The sequence below is a fragment of the Pleurodeles waltl genome, chromosome 5 (genome assembly GCF_031143425.1).
Source record: "Pleurodeles waltl isolate 20211129_DDA chromosome 5, aPleWal1.hap1.20221129, whole genome shotgun sequence".
In the NCBI taxonomy this organism is placed as follows: domain Eukaryota; kingdom Metazoa; phylum Chordata; class Amphibia; order Caudata; family Salamandridae; genus Pleurodeles; species Pleurodeles waltl.
The window spans coordinates 1,131,867,343-1,131,884,057 of record NC_090444.1 but is presented as its reverse complement, the minus strand read 5'-3'; the positions used below and the strand labels follow the sequence as shown (position 1 = coordinate 1,131,884,057).

Below are 16,715 nucleotides of genomic sequence, written 5' to 3'. Positions count from 1 at the left end.
GCATTTGAACTGAATACCTCCAGGACAAAGCTGTCACAGTAGTAAAGAGCGGCTAGCCCGCGGGAGAGAAACAGGCGGGCCTCCCAACTGCTGGAGAAGGACTCAGCCACGAGGATTAAACTGGGGGCCCTCTTCCATACCCCCTTACCCCTTAAGAGGCTATCAGACATCCGGCGGTAGTACAAGTCCTATTGTGAGGGATCCAGCCTAGCCATCCTACCCCCTGGGACCTGAATTATAACTAAGTGACTGGTAGGGCTGGCTTGTAAACAGTCAGAGGCTTCCTATCATGGAGTACGGGGCGGGGGGACTCAAGCGGAGGCGCCAAGGGAGTGAACTCTCGGAATGATCCCTGCAGCCTAGATAGAGCTCCTGTGATCACCCCTGCAGGCATGCCTGGTAATACAAAGGAGGCCTAACAGTGAGTACAGCAAGCATCTTTATTCTGTGACTGCCCGGATTTCAAACGCCCACCGAAAGACTCACTCATAGCAGAGCGGGCCACAGTATAGGCCACTTGCCAGCATCTGCGCAGAAACACTACTGCTGGACAACATTAAAGACCCTGGCTGTGGTACTGCCGGGCCCTGGGACTAACACTACCTCAGATTATTGGAGCCCTTTGGAACATCCGAAAGAGCACCTAAGCGAGACCGCTCCTCCTGCAGCTCTCCGTGGCTGATCAGAACTGGAGGGGCGCACCGAAGACAAGGTCTAGATGAATGGCCGGGGAGTGAGACGGAGGATCTGAGTGCCCAGGCGGTGACGTTTTCCGGTTGAGCCCGGAACCTGTGCATTTCATTGGCGGAATCCCCTGGTACTTAAAAGACTGGGTGGGGGAGATGGTGGTGTTGGTACCCCAATCGCACAATAACTCCACCATGGAGAAAGAAGCAAGTACAAAACAACTGTGGCTCTGGGAGTCTCAGACATCTTTTGGCAGGATAGCATCACTGCAGCCACGCACTGCTCAGATAGCCCCTAGAGCCAGTCTCCCATTCCAAACATGGGTAAGTCGGCTAAAAAGAAAGAACCAGATACCACTGCCCTGATGACTGGTGGCATCACGCTGCCATTCAGAAATAATGGACAGCCCTCAAACCCACTGGAAGGTACAAAGGGCCCTACCATGCAGGACATCTTCCAAGCCATAACTGCTTCCTGGGAGGTCCTCAAGACCAAAATCGACACCTAGGAGCAAAACAGGGTATACTTAAAGATGACCACCGCTGCTTAGAGGAGAAGGTCACGGCGGCTGGAAGAACAATCACGCAGCTCCCTCTAGAGATGGTGACCCTTTGCGCGCGGCCTGCGGCCATAGAATGGAAAGTTCACGTTTTGGAATCAAGGGCATAAGATGCGGAAAATATATCCAGGAGGAATATTTGTGCCCTGGGCAAGCCAGAACAAATAAAAAGGAACAAAATGCTATCTTTCCGCGAAAAGTGGTTGACAGACAAAGTGACCCTATTGGTCTCTCACCTTTTCATGCCCTGGAAAGAGGTCACAGGGTCCCAGCACAACCACTGTTGCCTGGAGCAGCACTGAGACTGGTGATTGCTAGACTTTTACATTACAGAGACCAAGATCACATCTACGCCTAAGCCAGACAGAAGGGAAAACTCAAACTGGAGAATAGCAGGTTAATGATATTTCCAGACTTCACGTAAGCAGTGAAAAAAGAGAGGACAACCTTTATGGAGGCCAAGAAATGTCTCTGACAGATAGGAGTACCCTATGCCTTGTTGGTTTCTGCTAGACTCAGAGTTGAGACACCAAACGGGGTGCAATTTTTTTAGGACTCTACAAGAGGTGTGGGACTGGATTGACTTCCACTCACGAACGGGCCCCAGTCAAGAACCCCAAAAGCGAGACTGAGGACGGCGAAGGCCTAGGGCCAGAAATGGGAGCCCCCTGGGGCAGGGAGCAGGGAGAGCTCCTTCAAATGAAAAAGTCGTCAGAGAACAGCAAAAAGCAATAGAAGCAGCAGCAGTCATGGGTAGTGGAGGGGCGAGCCCGGCCAGTGATGGAATGGATGATATGGACTGTTGATCAGACTTGAACCGAAATGCTAACGCCCCTACAGACTTACACACTGCAATGCCTGAATTAACTCGGGGCACAGCTGATGAGCTGATGTGAAGCCGAAAGGGGGGATGATGCACAAGGCTGGGATAGACAACAATGTTACTGATAACTGCTCCCCTAGGCTGATACTATTGGATTATTGGACAATTGGGGATGGGGGGAATGAGGGGAGTAACCCTTTGGGCTTATACCCCTACTTGATTTTCGTTAGTACGGGTACTCCAGCGCAAGTAGAAGTTCTGAATAGAAGTTTGGATGGGGGAGTTCACCTACTTGTTCTGGGGTGCGGGAATTGATTGGGAAGTTAGTTGTTTGAATGTTGGGATACAAAAGAGGGGTTGTGCCCTTTTCATACTTCCAGTACTAGAACATTGCTGGGCGACATTGGGGGTGGCAGTTCTTCAGATTAGGCATAAAATGGTGATGCCTTTTGCCTGCAAACTCATGTTTTGGAATATAACAGGGATGCAAATGGTACAAGGTTTTTTCATATCTTAACAGGATGGGAGTCCAGATAGCGTTTCTCCAAGAGACACATCTGACGGCAAGGAGGGAACTGTCCAGCAACTACGATGACGAGGACAGGCATACTATGACACCTATTTGACTTACCCATGGGGCACAATAATCTGGGTTAGTCCCAGATCTCCCTTTCAACACACCAGGGATCTGGCCGAGTATTACATGCACAAGAGAAGGACTACTCTTTCTTATCATTATTACACGATTTACATGTACGTCTAGATGCATTTCTCTGCACCCCAGCAGTGCATGGCTGTATCAGAGCTGTAGAATACATATCACGCACAGTATAAGACCATAGCCCAATCTTACTGACTCTAGCAGGGAGAGGGACAGGCCCTGAATTCCAACTTGGAGACTGAAACCAGAGTCCATGGAGGATCTAGTCTTCCAGGAGACAATAAGGTTCACCAGACAATAGTGCATTGATGATAATTAAGGAACCGCTTCCTCTCTCCAAGTGGAATGGGACGCATTCAAAGTAGTGCTCAAGAGCAGATATATATCCGAATCGGTGGGGGTGAGTCCTACATTATTATTAGAGGCCTCAAAAGCCGAAAAAACATTACAAAGAGCTGAGTTGAACAGACCAGGACATCCAGAGAAACAGACTGAACTCCTGGAAGCGAAAGAAAAAGTAGCAGAACAAGTGGAGCGCCTACAGTGCTTTGACTGTAAGACTTATATGACTAAGGCACTTGCAGAATGAGACTGCACTGGTACGCTGCTTGCATTGATGGTGAACCCGACGAAGCAAAAGCTGCATCACCAAACAGACAATAATAGAGAGTTTCAGGAATATTATTCTACTCTCCATGTTAGCTCACTAACTTGTTCAGCAAATGATAGATCAGTGGTTCCAACCTTTTGACTCCTGAGGACTCCCACTGAATCACTGCTGTAAGCCGGTGACCCCCAAGCAATTTGTACAATTTAAATTTCAAACATTAACACAGTAATTCACAGAAAATACACCAACAAATACACACTAAACAAATACTCAAATTACTAAAGATATAATTATTTTATATTGAAAAAATATGCAAACATTGAAAAATATAACTGGGAAGGTTGGCGCTGCATCTTGGCGGCTAACTTTTCGATGTTTGGTTTTATTTAGGAAGGTTGAATCCTCAGGTCAGATTCTACATTTCCCAAGCGATTTCTGTTATTTGTTTTGGAACGTAAGATCTGAGAAAACATTTTCACATAAATATGTTTGAGGAAAGGAAGTAAAACCATAAGTGCCTCTCATCTCTCCATAGTCTCAGTGTCACATGTAATTAAGTTGTTTAATTCGGAGCACTTTACAGGGGACTACAAGGTGTAGGATTCACATGTCATCCATCCTGGTAGGCATTTTGTGCTTTGGTCTGGAGAAGCAAAAACTCACGATTCAGAACATAACACAGTGCCTAGTATTGACTTTAATAATAAGAATGTATTTTAACGCAAGCAAATCTTTTTAGCAGCTGTACTGCTATCTGTATTTAACTACTGCTCCATCTTGACCACTGACTCCATTTTGTGCTTAGCTTAGCTTTAAACAAGGTCATACCTGTGGTGCAGGTATTTTTCTGTGCACAACTTATGCAACATGTTTTTCACTCCTCTTGCTGTCTTTCTCACCAAGGCAGGGACATAACATAGAGGAGTGAGGGAGAGATAAGGGTGTACCAGAGAATGTTTATGGTACAACAGGGAACAGTTCGGTCTTGGGAGCGCACCTTGGGATGTGGCCCATCTCTAAACATGCTCCTTCAAAACTGACCTGGTACAGCCAATGTTTAAACAGCCAGTTACTGTATGGGAGGGGGAATTTCTAGAACTCTCCTCTCCAGCTTGTTTAAAGTACATAAGAGGGAAGCTTGATGACCTGGGTTAGTCAGAACTCATTTCCAGGAGGGGATGCCTTGCTCGGATCCCATTGTGGGTAGTTCTCTCTTTCCGCAGTTGTGTGGGTTAACAGCTTGAAGCTGGCAGAGATGATGTCTGTGTCACACCCCACGGTGATGCATTTTTAATTCTTATTTTTAGCTTTGCGTTGTGCGTGAATATATGATCACTCTGAATAGATATATTATCTATGGTTGAAGTAGTGTATTTTCTTTGTTTGTTTCTATGATCATTATTATTCTACTGCTGTGATTATTTTTAGAAGTGCACTTGTGTTGCTGCATTTGGCATAAACGTTCATATTATTCTTTCCCTGTACAAACCTTTTGGAAGTGCCTTCATAAATCTATTTCTCAGACTAAAAGTGCTAAATTCTTGGCATTCCTTTCATTTTGTCTTGACAGTCTGAAGCAAGTAAAACAGCAAATTTGGATAACGAAAGACCGGGGAAAAAAACACAACTTTATAATATGTGCCATGTAGTTTGCGCGCAGCTCTTTTATGGCGGTTCGTAGCTCACTGTGCTAGATTACGATTTGAATTTATGAACTGCACAGTAACCGACTGTGCTAAGCACATAAAATACAGTTTTTTGCATGATACACGTTCTTTGCAACAAGCATATTAACCATCTGCACTACCTTAGATGAGTCAAAACTTTCACTAGACAAAACTCCCATCTCTTGCCAGCTGGTACATTAATCACCAGAGTTATCTTGACACTTTTATTTTTGCCTGAAAGCTGCTGGATGTACAAGGAACTTTGCAGTGCTTTTAAAACTGCCGCACAAATGAAATAATAAATATAAAAACACGCACCTGTTTCTGTCGAGAGGCCCCAGCTGGAGAAGTGCCTTCCTGCTGGCCTAGGCCTGGGGACACCCTGGGAATGTGTCACAGATCCCTGGGGGTCCATGGACCACAGATTGGGAACCACTGATCTAGATGAATTCTATAAGAGCAGCGATCAAAGCTATGGCTAGGGGTGAGACACAAGGCACTGACAGCCTTCTGGTGGATTTTATTCTGTCTATATAGAAGTCCGGGCTCTTACACTGATAGAGCTTTACAATACACAACCCGAGAGACCCTTGTGGTTCCGCTGCTCAAACCTGTAAAACCGGCGCATGATAAACAGGCTTATCACCCTAGCAGGATTCTTACCACTAAACTCCTTCCCTGTATGTCCACACTCATACATCCAGATCTGGCGGGTTTCATCCCTGGTCGAAACACTGCTATATAAAAATTGCTATGTTGTACGCTGGTACCTATGATCGAACAGCGTCAGCAGTGTTTACAGTAGACATTGAGAAGGCATTTGATAGCGTAGAAGGGATCATTCTTTATGCAGACATGAACTGGTTTCAGTTTGGAGCAAACTTTATAGGCTGGACTAGGCTCTTTTATCAGACCCCATGGTCAGGGTCGGCACCGGGGGTATGGTGGGCAGAGGAGAAAGGCAAGGATGCTCGCTATCACCATCATTATTTGGGTTGGCAATAGAGCCCTTGGCTGCCTATGGCAGAACTGGCGACGTCTACTGGTGGATCAAATGAGGTGGGGGGGGGGGGGGCGCACTCACCATATCGCTCTGCATGCCGACAACCTTTTAATATTTTTACGAGATACCTCAACCGAGCTCACAAATGCTTGGGGTCTGTTAGATTGCTTCGTAAAGCACTCAGAATTAAGGGTCAATTGGCAAAAATCACATGTGTTCCCCACATTTCCAGGCCACAACCACCCACCCACTATTCCATGTTTACAATTAGAGCCCAACTGCTTTCAATATCTGGGAGTAAAACATTTTCCCAACTCTGCTGACTCATTAGAAGGGAATATAGGGAAGGCGACAAGGCATCTTAGGAAGGACATGGAGTTCTGGAGTACGCTCCATCTATTGGTGACAGGTAGAGTTGCGTTGCTAAAGATGATAGCTCTTCAGCTCCTACTCTGTTATATTAGAGTACTATTGGTGTAGATTCCCTGTCCGTTTTCAGGGAGTTGAACTCCCTTGCAATGGCGTTTCTCTGGGGCTCGGGCCACAAACAGGTAGCCTTAAATACTTTCAAGAGATCAATTAGTAATGAAGGCCTGACAGTACCAGAGTTCGAGAACTATTTGGCAGCGCAGCTCCAGAGGCTGACACAATGGGTTGCAGGCAGACTGACGCCCAGAAGTACTCTGAACCCCAGTATCCAGAACACCAACACACTGATCAGAGTGTTGGTAAAGTTTAAGCACCTCATTGAAAAGCACTCAACAGAGTTTCGAGTACTGAGTCAATGTTGGACAAGCTGTCTGCAGAAAACCTGTACCAGCATTCCATATTTGCCCGATATACCTTCAGTAAACCTAGAAACTTTGCCCCATGGGGGAGACTGGCGAGGACTAGTGACATGGGTAGAGGTGGGAGCAACAATCCTGGGTGACCTATATAAGGTGGAAGCTGTCTCATTTCGAAGAATTCTGAATTAAACGTGACTTATCCAGAGGCCAGTTTTTATTGCATGGGGCACTGACATCTGTGGTACTTAAACACTGGGGGGTAAAACTGACAGAACCACCACACCACAGAGCTTGTCAACACATTATCACTTCATCAGGGACTTTTAAGGCTGTAACATGCTTATATAGATTAATTAGAGATGATATCCTTCTACCCCTCAGTGCTCTCAGTGCCAAGTTGGAAGCCGATCTTGGTAACCTAATAAAGACTGGACTGGTATATTGGAAAGGGTACCTAAAGTATTAAGGAACGCCCTCTTTCAGCTAATCATTTTTTGTGTACTACATAGAGCATACCTCACACCAAGATCTATTAACTGTTATGTTTATACAACAAATGCCAGATGCCCAAGATGTGTTGGGGGGGAGCTGATTTCTTGCACATGTTTTGGACCTGCCTGCAGCTTAAACTCTACTGGGAGAATATTACAGGTACCGTTACTGAAATCATTGAAAGGTAGGTACCATGCACCCCACAACATTGTCTTTTAAGCTGGTTCCCACATACAAATAAAAACAAGGCCACAAGCAGGTTTCAAGATCTAGCCTTCTGGAGAAACAGGAGATTACATGTAATTGGAAAGCTCAGCAGGGCCCTAGTTTGGATGGGTGGAGAAAGGAGCTTGTGATATTGGTGGAGTAGAGGGGGCGGTACTGTTGCATGAAGCTAGAAGTGGTCCGTGATCCATGGAAATGGCCTCAGCGTAGACGCATTCGTGGAAAACCTATTGCCCCCAGATCCCTCCCCACCAGGTACACCACTGTGAGCCGCATGTCGACGGACAAATGTCACAAGCCTGAGTAGACTTCCCTACTGTGAAAACTTTTATGCTGCTGACTTTGGCAGAAGGCTCCCGCAGGAGATGGAGACCTTCTGGAGGCCGCCTGGCAAACCTGGCAGCAACAGGCCACACCGAGTCATGGTATTCTTATACAGCGAAGGGTGAGGTCCGACATGGAGGGGTGGTGGGATGGGGGCTTTGCACAGCATTGTAATGTATTATAGAAGCAGCTTAAACAGCATTGTTGACTGACTACCTGATTAAATTGTACCTATTGCTGGAGATTGCTGTTTGTAGCAAGCAGAAAACAATAAACATTTATTAAAAAAAATATATATAATTAACACCACACAAGTCTCTCTTCCACTGTCCGTTATGGAGACCTGTGTGCATTCATATTTTAACAACTGCTTGATCCCATTATTTTTATTTTTTTCAAAGGTTAGCCATACTTGGAAAAAAACACAAAAAGTTAGCTATTTTTTTATTTATGTACAACCACTCAAAATAAACCCATAACCCACTGATGGGCCAGGTTTGTTATGCTGCGGTAGACTAAGATTGATATTGGATAGCTTCTATTTCAATAAAAGTATTTTGCCGTTTGAATTAACATATGCTTGACAAAATAAAAGGGTTTCTCATTGCCATGGGAAGCCTCATGCCACAAAGGTATTACTGCAGCTCTTCAGTTTATTGTGTTTGCTTTGCTCTTGCCGGCTTAGGTTACGTTGCATGACGTCGCTGCCTATTTCTCTGAAGAGGAGTGGAAGCTTTTACAAGAGTGGCAGAGGGAGCTTTACAAGAATGTGATGAATGAAATTCACCAGGCCTTGATTTCTCTTGGTAAGTTTATACTTACTCATCGATAGAGTATAAAATTGAACTGGCGAAAAAATCAGATATGTTCTACACATTTGTGGGTCTGCATTAGCCAAGCCCTTTAGTTTTTCGAAGAAAAAAAAACCTTTAATAATACATATCTATGTACAGGGCTTTATCCCTTGGTCTGTTTGACTTTTAGATTTTGCTTCCACACTATACAGCATCAGGCAATGGGTAAGCCCACTTAAGCCATTGTCTCCCCTCCTTAGGAGTGATCGCATTATACCCTGTGCACAAAGTGAACATTAACTTAAAAAGTAGTCCCCATTTAGTGTAAGGCACTGGTGAGCCAATGTGCACTTTGTTTTCAACAAACCTCCTTTTCCTTTTTAATAAAATTTGTGGAGGCCCTGTAGCTCCACAGACACAGCTACCAGGCCCTTGCTACTTACTACCTGCCAAAGCAGGCTCCTTTGTTATGGCGAAGGAGTGTCACCCCACTAATGAAAAGGCCCTCAGATGAACAATAAAATGGTAATAAACATTACCATTTTATTTTTCATTAACTCGGCAAACCCGCGTCCGAGCCGAGTGTCAGGACAGGGCAGGGCTTGCTGAGTCACATGGCAGTAGCAGGGAAGAGTGGTGAGCTGCCTGTGCACTTGTTTAGTGCATGTCTCTTTAGCTGGCTGCCCTCCGATGGCCAGCCAAACATGTGCACAATAAACCTCTCAACCCAGCTGTCTTGGGCAGCAGGGTTAAGAGCAGTCACGGGCCCCCAGTGCCCTCTGGAGTGCTGAGTGAGCCCACTCCATCCAATCCTGGTGCTGCTCTCATGCTATGAGAGCAGTGCCTGATTGGTTAGTGGAGTTGGCTGTGCCCACTCTGGAGAAGAGAATACCAGGACCCGAGCCAGGACGTGCACCAAGGTAAGTTACGTTTCCTTTCTTTTTCTTTAATTTGTTTTATATGTGTTTATATTTTGTATGCATGCCCTTAATTGCCAACATACATTACATTACCGTTTTAAAGTTGAACATTTAACTTTAAAACAATAATGTAATGAATGTTGGCATGAATGTAGTTATCATAATTTGCCTGCCCCACCACTCTCCACACTTGGCAGTCGCCACTGTACCTGCAGTGTACCATACCTCAGATGGGCACAGTAAGCAGCACCCACTTTTTTTTTCTCTTTTCTTCTTTTTATTAGATTTTTAACATACACGTCATTACCAAAAGGTACAGCCATAGCATTGTACAGCATTGAACATTGGCAGAGTAAATCGGTTGACATGAGATGGACACTGTATCTTAGCCATATTAAAACATCATGGTAAATAATCCTCTACACTCCATCATCATTCACTGTTAACATATCTGGACAACAGGTACGAAGTACAGGGGCTCCAAATGTCTTTAGGTCACAAGGGCTTCAGCAGCTCCTCTGCATGCAGTTCAAACTGTTCCTGGCAATATGTCATATCTTTGAGCCAGCTTTGAACAGTGGGCACTGATCGGTTTTTTTCCGTCCAGTATATCGCAGTCCTGCATTTTACTAATAATAGTGCTATCACTGACAGCTCCAGGTTAGCAGGCTGCAGTGGTTTAACTAGTCCAAGAAGGCATATGTGTGGTGTAAAATCAACCTGTTCCATTAGCATCTCTGAGACCGGGTTTGTCACGTGCTCCCCGTACTGTCTAAAGTGCCCACAACTCTAGGCCAAGTGGAGAAAGCCCACCTCTTCCACCCCGCAGCGTGCACAGCCAACATACCCACACACACATAGCCACAGTGAGGTGTAGTACATTTGGTATAATTGTACAGAAGAGAGAGGGTGTTGAAATTGGAGAAATGGCGCTCAAAGACAACTTTCGGCATATGTACAATAACCAACCTATTATTAAAGCGTTGCACTCATAGGGAAACACTCCAAATCCCTGAACTGAATTACCAAGTAAAACAGACAAAACAAACATTGACAAATGAGGGACTCGCTAAAGTAAATTGATTAGTAACGAGTCTTAGTACTAACAAATTCTTTGGAACCTGTAAGACAAAATAAGATAATCATTGACATAGCCACATATCATTATTTCCAAATAGAGTCCATCCATGAAGAAAAAACAAGAAACGTATTAGATCTCGTGTGTAGCTCTTCAGTCTTCATGATTTATTTCAATTAATTGCACATCCGTTCTCCAATGTATGACAGTGTCACTCAGCCACAGCCAGATAACATGTTCATAATATCCTTATGAAACAGCCGAACAGCGAACATGTGTTTTCTCTTGGGGATGACCCCACCGACTTCCTCAGGGCTGACATTTCATTAAAATAAAACCATGTAAGCATAATAATGCTAGAACATAATCTGTGTAAAACCTCCACCCAAGCCCAGTGGGAAAGGAGAAATAAAAAGAAGAATATTGTAAAAACACCAACAACTTTGATTAGAACACATCAAGGTGTAAACCTCACAAAGTACTGATCAGGCATAACCCTTTAGCAACCACAGAAAGTATTACTCATTGAAGTTAGTAAAAAACTGCCTAATAACACAATGATATATCTAGTCATGCAACAGACGAAGCGCATTTGCCCTTAGTTCGTTGAAGAAAAAATATGAAGAAAAATGGAGAAAACAATGTGAACAGAAAAAATAAAAAATGAAAAATATATATATGACACAATAGTATTGAAGAAAGACCCTTATCCACAACCGTGTTGATCGAGCTGAATCAATTATCAATAGTTAGTTAACAATATTAACTGAAAACTCAAAGTATCGTAAAGATTCTTAATTGTAATGACAGATACGTCGATCACCAGTACATAGCATGTAAATGAGGTTCTTTGTAGAATTCACCAATAATACCATCACTTCCTGGCGCCTTGCCGTTCGGCAAGGAACATTTGGCCTCCTTGAGCTTGTCTACTGAGATGGGTTGCACTAAATATTGTCTTTGCCCTTTTCGAAAGCCAAGCTAGGGGATATCCTCTAAGTAGGTGGCTATCTCCTTCACAGAGGCAGAGGATCGTGCGTCATATAGTTGAGCATAATAATCGGTAAAGGCGGCGAGCATCTATGTGGTAGTGTGACAGATCGTGCCGTCAAGGGCATCAATGATCACAACGTGCAAATGTGCTTTGGCTTCAGACAGTTTATGTGCCATGCTAAGGCCCAGGTGGCAGTCCTTCTCTACGATCGAGCTATATGTTGCTTCAGAAAGAAGTCTCCATCCCGCATTGCTTACTCCTTGTTCTCTTTAATCTGTTCACCAATATGAGCGAGTATTCCGGGATCAAGTGTGGCGTTGTACTCAACTTCCACGGTCTATTGTCTGGAGTCAGTTTCGTATGGTCTTCAGGGCTCCCACCTGGGCTCCTATACAGAAGCCCGTATGGTGACCTTGAATGCCTCCCAGGGTATCCATCTCCCATACTGAGCCTGTATTATTCTTAAAGAATTCAGTTACTGCTGCATGCAGGTCCTCTCTGAATGTGGGATCTAGTAATGGTGTTGATCGAAACCTCCAGCTAAATGGGGGTGAGGGGTACCTGGGCCGGGAACACTACAATCAGCTTCACCACAGCGTGATCCGAGAAAGCGCAGGGCATGTGACTGACCTTGACCGCCCAGCTGTTATTTCTCAAGTACCCAGTCGGTAGTCTAATGTGGACCATGTACCATGGACCAAAGAAGTGAAGGAGCCCTCCTGTCTATCTGGATGCCATACTTGCTACAAGTCCCAACGTCTCCCATGCCTTCTCATAGCACCCGTATGGAAAGTTCCCCTTTCCTGTCTTCTGAGGATGACCGGTCTAGTGTCAGGTCTAGGTAAGATAGAGTTCTTCCCCCAGAGCACCACCCCCAGTGCAGCCATGTATATATTGGTAGCTTGGCAGAGCAGTAGGCTTAGCTTCAGAGTGCTAGGTGTAAAGTATTTGTACCAACACAGAGTAACTTAATGAAAACACTACAAAATGACATAACACCAGTTTAGAAAAATAGGAAATATTTATCTAAACAAAACAAGACCGAAACGACAAAAATCCACCATACACAAGTCAAGTTATCAATAAAAATGAAAAAAGAGTCTTTAAGTAGTTTTAAACACACACCAGCGCTGCTAGAGTGAAAATGTACCTGGTGCGTGTCAAAAATAACCCAGCACGAACGGGTGTGCGTCAAAAATAACTCCGCAGGGTGGTACGTGAGTCGAAAATCCAGCCGCATGATTATCCAAAAATCCCGCAGCACAGGTTGTGATCTCGCAGCCTCCGTCAGCGATGCTGCGCGTCGTTTCTCCTGCTCCGTGCGTTGATTCTTCTGTCGCGTTTCCTGCGAGCGTAGTTTCTCAGCTGCGGAGCCGGCGGCGCGTCGTTTTTTCAGCCGCAGATCAGATTTGCGTTAATCTTTTCCCCGCACGCCGGTCTGTGCGTGGATTTTCTTGTCTTTAGGCTGCCAGCTTCTCCTTGCAGGGTCCCAGGAACTGGATGGGCACCACAGGGCAGAGTAGGAGTCTCTCCAGAGACTCCAGGTGCTGGCAGAGAGAAGTCCTTGCTGTCCCTGAGACTTCAAACAACAGGAGGCCAGCTCTAGATCAAGCCCTTGGAGATTTCTTCTCAAGATGGAAGGCACACAAAGTCCAGTCTTTGCCGTCTTACTCTGGCAGAAGCAGCACCTGCAGGATATCTCCCCAAAGCACAGTCACAGGCAGGGCAGCTCTTCTTCCTCAGCTATTCAGCTCTTCTCCAGGCAGATGTTCCTATTGGTTCCAGAAGTGTTTCTAAAGTCTGTGGTTTTGGGTGCCCTTCTTATACCCAGTTTCTCCTTTGAATTAGGCCTAATTCAAAGTAAAGTCTCATTGGAATGTGAAATCCTGCCTTGCCCAGGCCAGGCCCCAGACACTGACCAGGGGGTTGGAGACTGCATTGTGTGAGGGCAGGCACAGCCCTTTCAGGTGCGAGTGACCACTCCTCCCCTCTCTCCTAGCTCAGATGGCTCATCAGGATATGTAGGCTACACCCCAGCTTCCTTTGTGTCACTGTCTAGTGTGAGGTGCAACCAGCCCAACTGTCAAATTGACCCAAACAGGGAATCCACAAACAGGCAGAGTCACAGAAATGGTATAAGCAAGAAAATGCTCACTTTCTAAAAGTGGCATATTCAAACGCACAATCTTAAAATCAACTTTACTAAAAGATGTATTTTTAAATTGAGCTCAGAGACCCCAAACTCCACATGTCCATCCGCTCCCAAAGGGAATCTACACTTTAATCATATTTAAAGGTAGCTCCCATGTTAACCTATGAAAGGGACAGGCCTTGCAACAGTGAGAAATGAATTTAGCAAGATTTCACTGTCAGGACATATAAAACACATTACTATATGTCCTACCTTAACCATACACTGCACCCTGCCCTTGGGGCTACCTAGGGCCTACCTTAGGGGTGTCTGACATGTAAGAAAAGGGAAGGTTTAGGCCTGGCAAGTGGGTACACTTGCCAAGTCGAATTTACAGGTAAAACTGCACACACAGACACTGCAATGGCAGGTCTGAGTCATGATTACAGAGCTACTTATGTGGGTGGCACAACCAGTGCTGCAGGCCCACTAGTAGCATTTGATTTACAGGCCGAGGCACCTCTAGTGCACTTTACTAGGGACTTACTAGTAAACCAAATATGCCTATCATGGATAAAACAATTACATACACATTTTGTAAAGGAGCACTTGCACTTCAGCACTGGTAAGCAGTGGTAAAGTGCCCAGAGTAATAAAAACAGTAAAATCAGAGTCCAGCACACATCAACAACCTGGGGAACAGAGGCAAAAAGTTAAGGGACACCACGCCAAGGATGAAAAGTGTAACAAGCACCATCAGTCTCCTTGTAGTAACTGGAGGTGAATGAGTGTTAGTGTAATATCGGTCATAGTCCAATAGTTCAGTCTCTATAGTAAGTGAAAGTACATCACGTCCAAATCGTTGTTGATGTATCCGCCAGCCTCATTGAAGAACTCATGCACCCTGAATATGATCCTATTGTGGAGCTCCACAAGGGTATTTGTTGGACCTGGCCCTTTTTGCAGGGTCATGCCCAAACGTTTTGTCTCCTTCCTCTTATTTTTTCTGACCTCTTGCTATTGGCTCTAGGACTCTGAGCACTTTTTCACTGCTGATCAGTGCTAAAGGGCAGGTGCTCTCCCTTCTAAAGTTGGTATGATTGACTTACATCTAATTGGCACATTTAATTACCTTTAAATCCCTTGTGTGGTGGTATTTCTATACCCAGGGCCTCTAAATTAAATGCTACTAGTAGCCCTGCAGCGCTGCTTGCGCCACCCACAGAAGGAACCTTTCAAACCTGTCCCAGGCCTGCTAGCACAGAGCCTGCATGCACAGTTTACTGCCACAGGGACTTGGCATATACATTTACATGCCAGGCCCAGAACTCCCCTTTTACTACATGTAAGTCACCCTTAAGGTAGGCCCTAGTTAGCCCTATCAGCAGGGTGCTGTGTATATAAGAGGCAGGACATGTGGCAAATTGTGTGGCCTGTCCTGATAGTGACAAACAGCCTATTTGGTTTCTTACTGCTGTGAGTGCTGCCTTGCTCATAGGATTGCATTGGAAATGCCCTCCCTTATGACTAAAGGATATTGTCTGATTTATGAGGGGTAGCGTAGGCATGTTTGGTATGGTTGTGAGAAATACTTCTTACTGGTGTAGGTGGATTTGTTAGTACCATTATAGAAATGCCACTTCTAGAAAGTGAGCGTTTCTCTGTGCTTATGACTCTGTTTTTTTGCAGCTTGTCTCCAATCCACATCTGGGGCAGGGTGACAGCTGAGCTTTGTGCATACTTTTCAGACAGCCAGTACACAGGGAGGGTGGATGTGTCCCAGAGGTGCATCTGCTTATTGAATGGTGTTCTTGGGCTGAGAGAAGGGGAGGTGGGGCACACCTGCATTTGTATTGGCTGTGTCCTGGCCTCACCCAAAGGGCTTGTTTGTCCCCAACTGATGTCTGGAGTCTGTCCTGGAGGAGAGAGGGGACACTCCTAGAACAAGTTGAAACTGTCCAGAACCTCTTTGAAATTGCTTTGCAAAACTGAGTATAAGTACAGGGGATTTTCCCCATGTAAAACACACAAAAACATCTTGAAGAAAGGGACACAGAATGCTGCTGGAGGGACTCACCAGGATCTGCCTTGGACTACTGCTGCTGTGCTGACCTGTGACCTGCTGGGTCACTAGGAGGAACTGCCACTGACTGAATCCCCCTTGTGCTGGCCTGTTGTTGGGCCATGCTGCCCTGTGCTTCACTTGTGTCTCCAGGGGCTGGGTGCTGTGGCCCCTGCCCCCAGCAGCCATTTGTTTTTCAGCGCAGGAGGATAGCGCTGCACCTAAAAGCTCCTCCTAGAGCAGACAGCCTGATGAGCAATTTTCTGTTATTTTTCTAGCGCCTTCAGAGCGCCTTTGTTTTTTTTTTATACTAATCGACTTGAGAGCGCTGTATTTTGTTTCTGCTGCCGGAGAAAATCACCACCGCGACCCGGGCAGCTCGTATTTTCCAAGCTCGTCCGAAGCATGCTGTGCTTGGTGCCCCCGGGGCACGAGGAAATGAAGCCTGGAGTGAAGCGCGCTACTAGAGGTACCCCAGGGACGAGGCATGCGGAGAAGAACACCCCCGGGGCATCGGCAGGCCTTTCCTTTTGCCTGAATTCACTGCTGCAGCCCGGAAGCACTGCAGCGAGGCTCCCGCACCACATCAGGTGAGGACACATCGTAAGCAGGGTTGAAGCCTTATCGGAGGTCCCCCGCTCCACTGGGCCCCATCCAGTGGATGTGCATTGCGGGTGGGGTGGAAACCTCATCGAAGGCTCCACGGTTGGGACACGGACATCCCCGTTTTGCCCAACGCTGTTTCAGGTTTATGGCACCTCTAGAAATATGCTGGTGAGGATATGGACATATGAAAATGTTCCATGCTATGCATAATTTCAGTGATGGTGTCTGAGAATGTGGAATATGTGTTTTACTATGACTCATGTATTGGTGGGGATATGTTTTTTATGACTT

At 45.6% G+C, this 16,715-nt stretch overlaps 1 protein-coding gene across 6 annotated transcripts in view; it reads left to right on the top strand.

The window, feature by feature from the left end:
• The window catches only part of LOC138296313 (zinc finger protein 583-like), a 136,491-nt gene that overhangs the window by 44,164 nt on the left and 75,612 nt on the right, over positions 1–16,715 (top strand). For all 6 annotated transcript variants that reach the window (XM_069235342.1, XM_069235341.1, XM_069235346.1 and 3 more), the window contains exon 2: positions 8,525–8,645. In XM_069235342.1, coding sequence (XP_069091443.1) covers positions 8,525–8,645 — 121 coding nt within the window. The remainder of the gene's footprint in view (positions 1–8,524; positions 8,646–16,715) is intronic.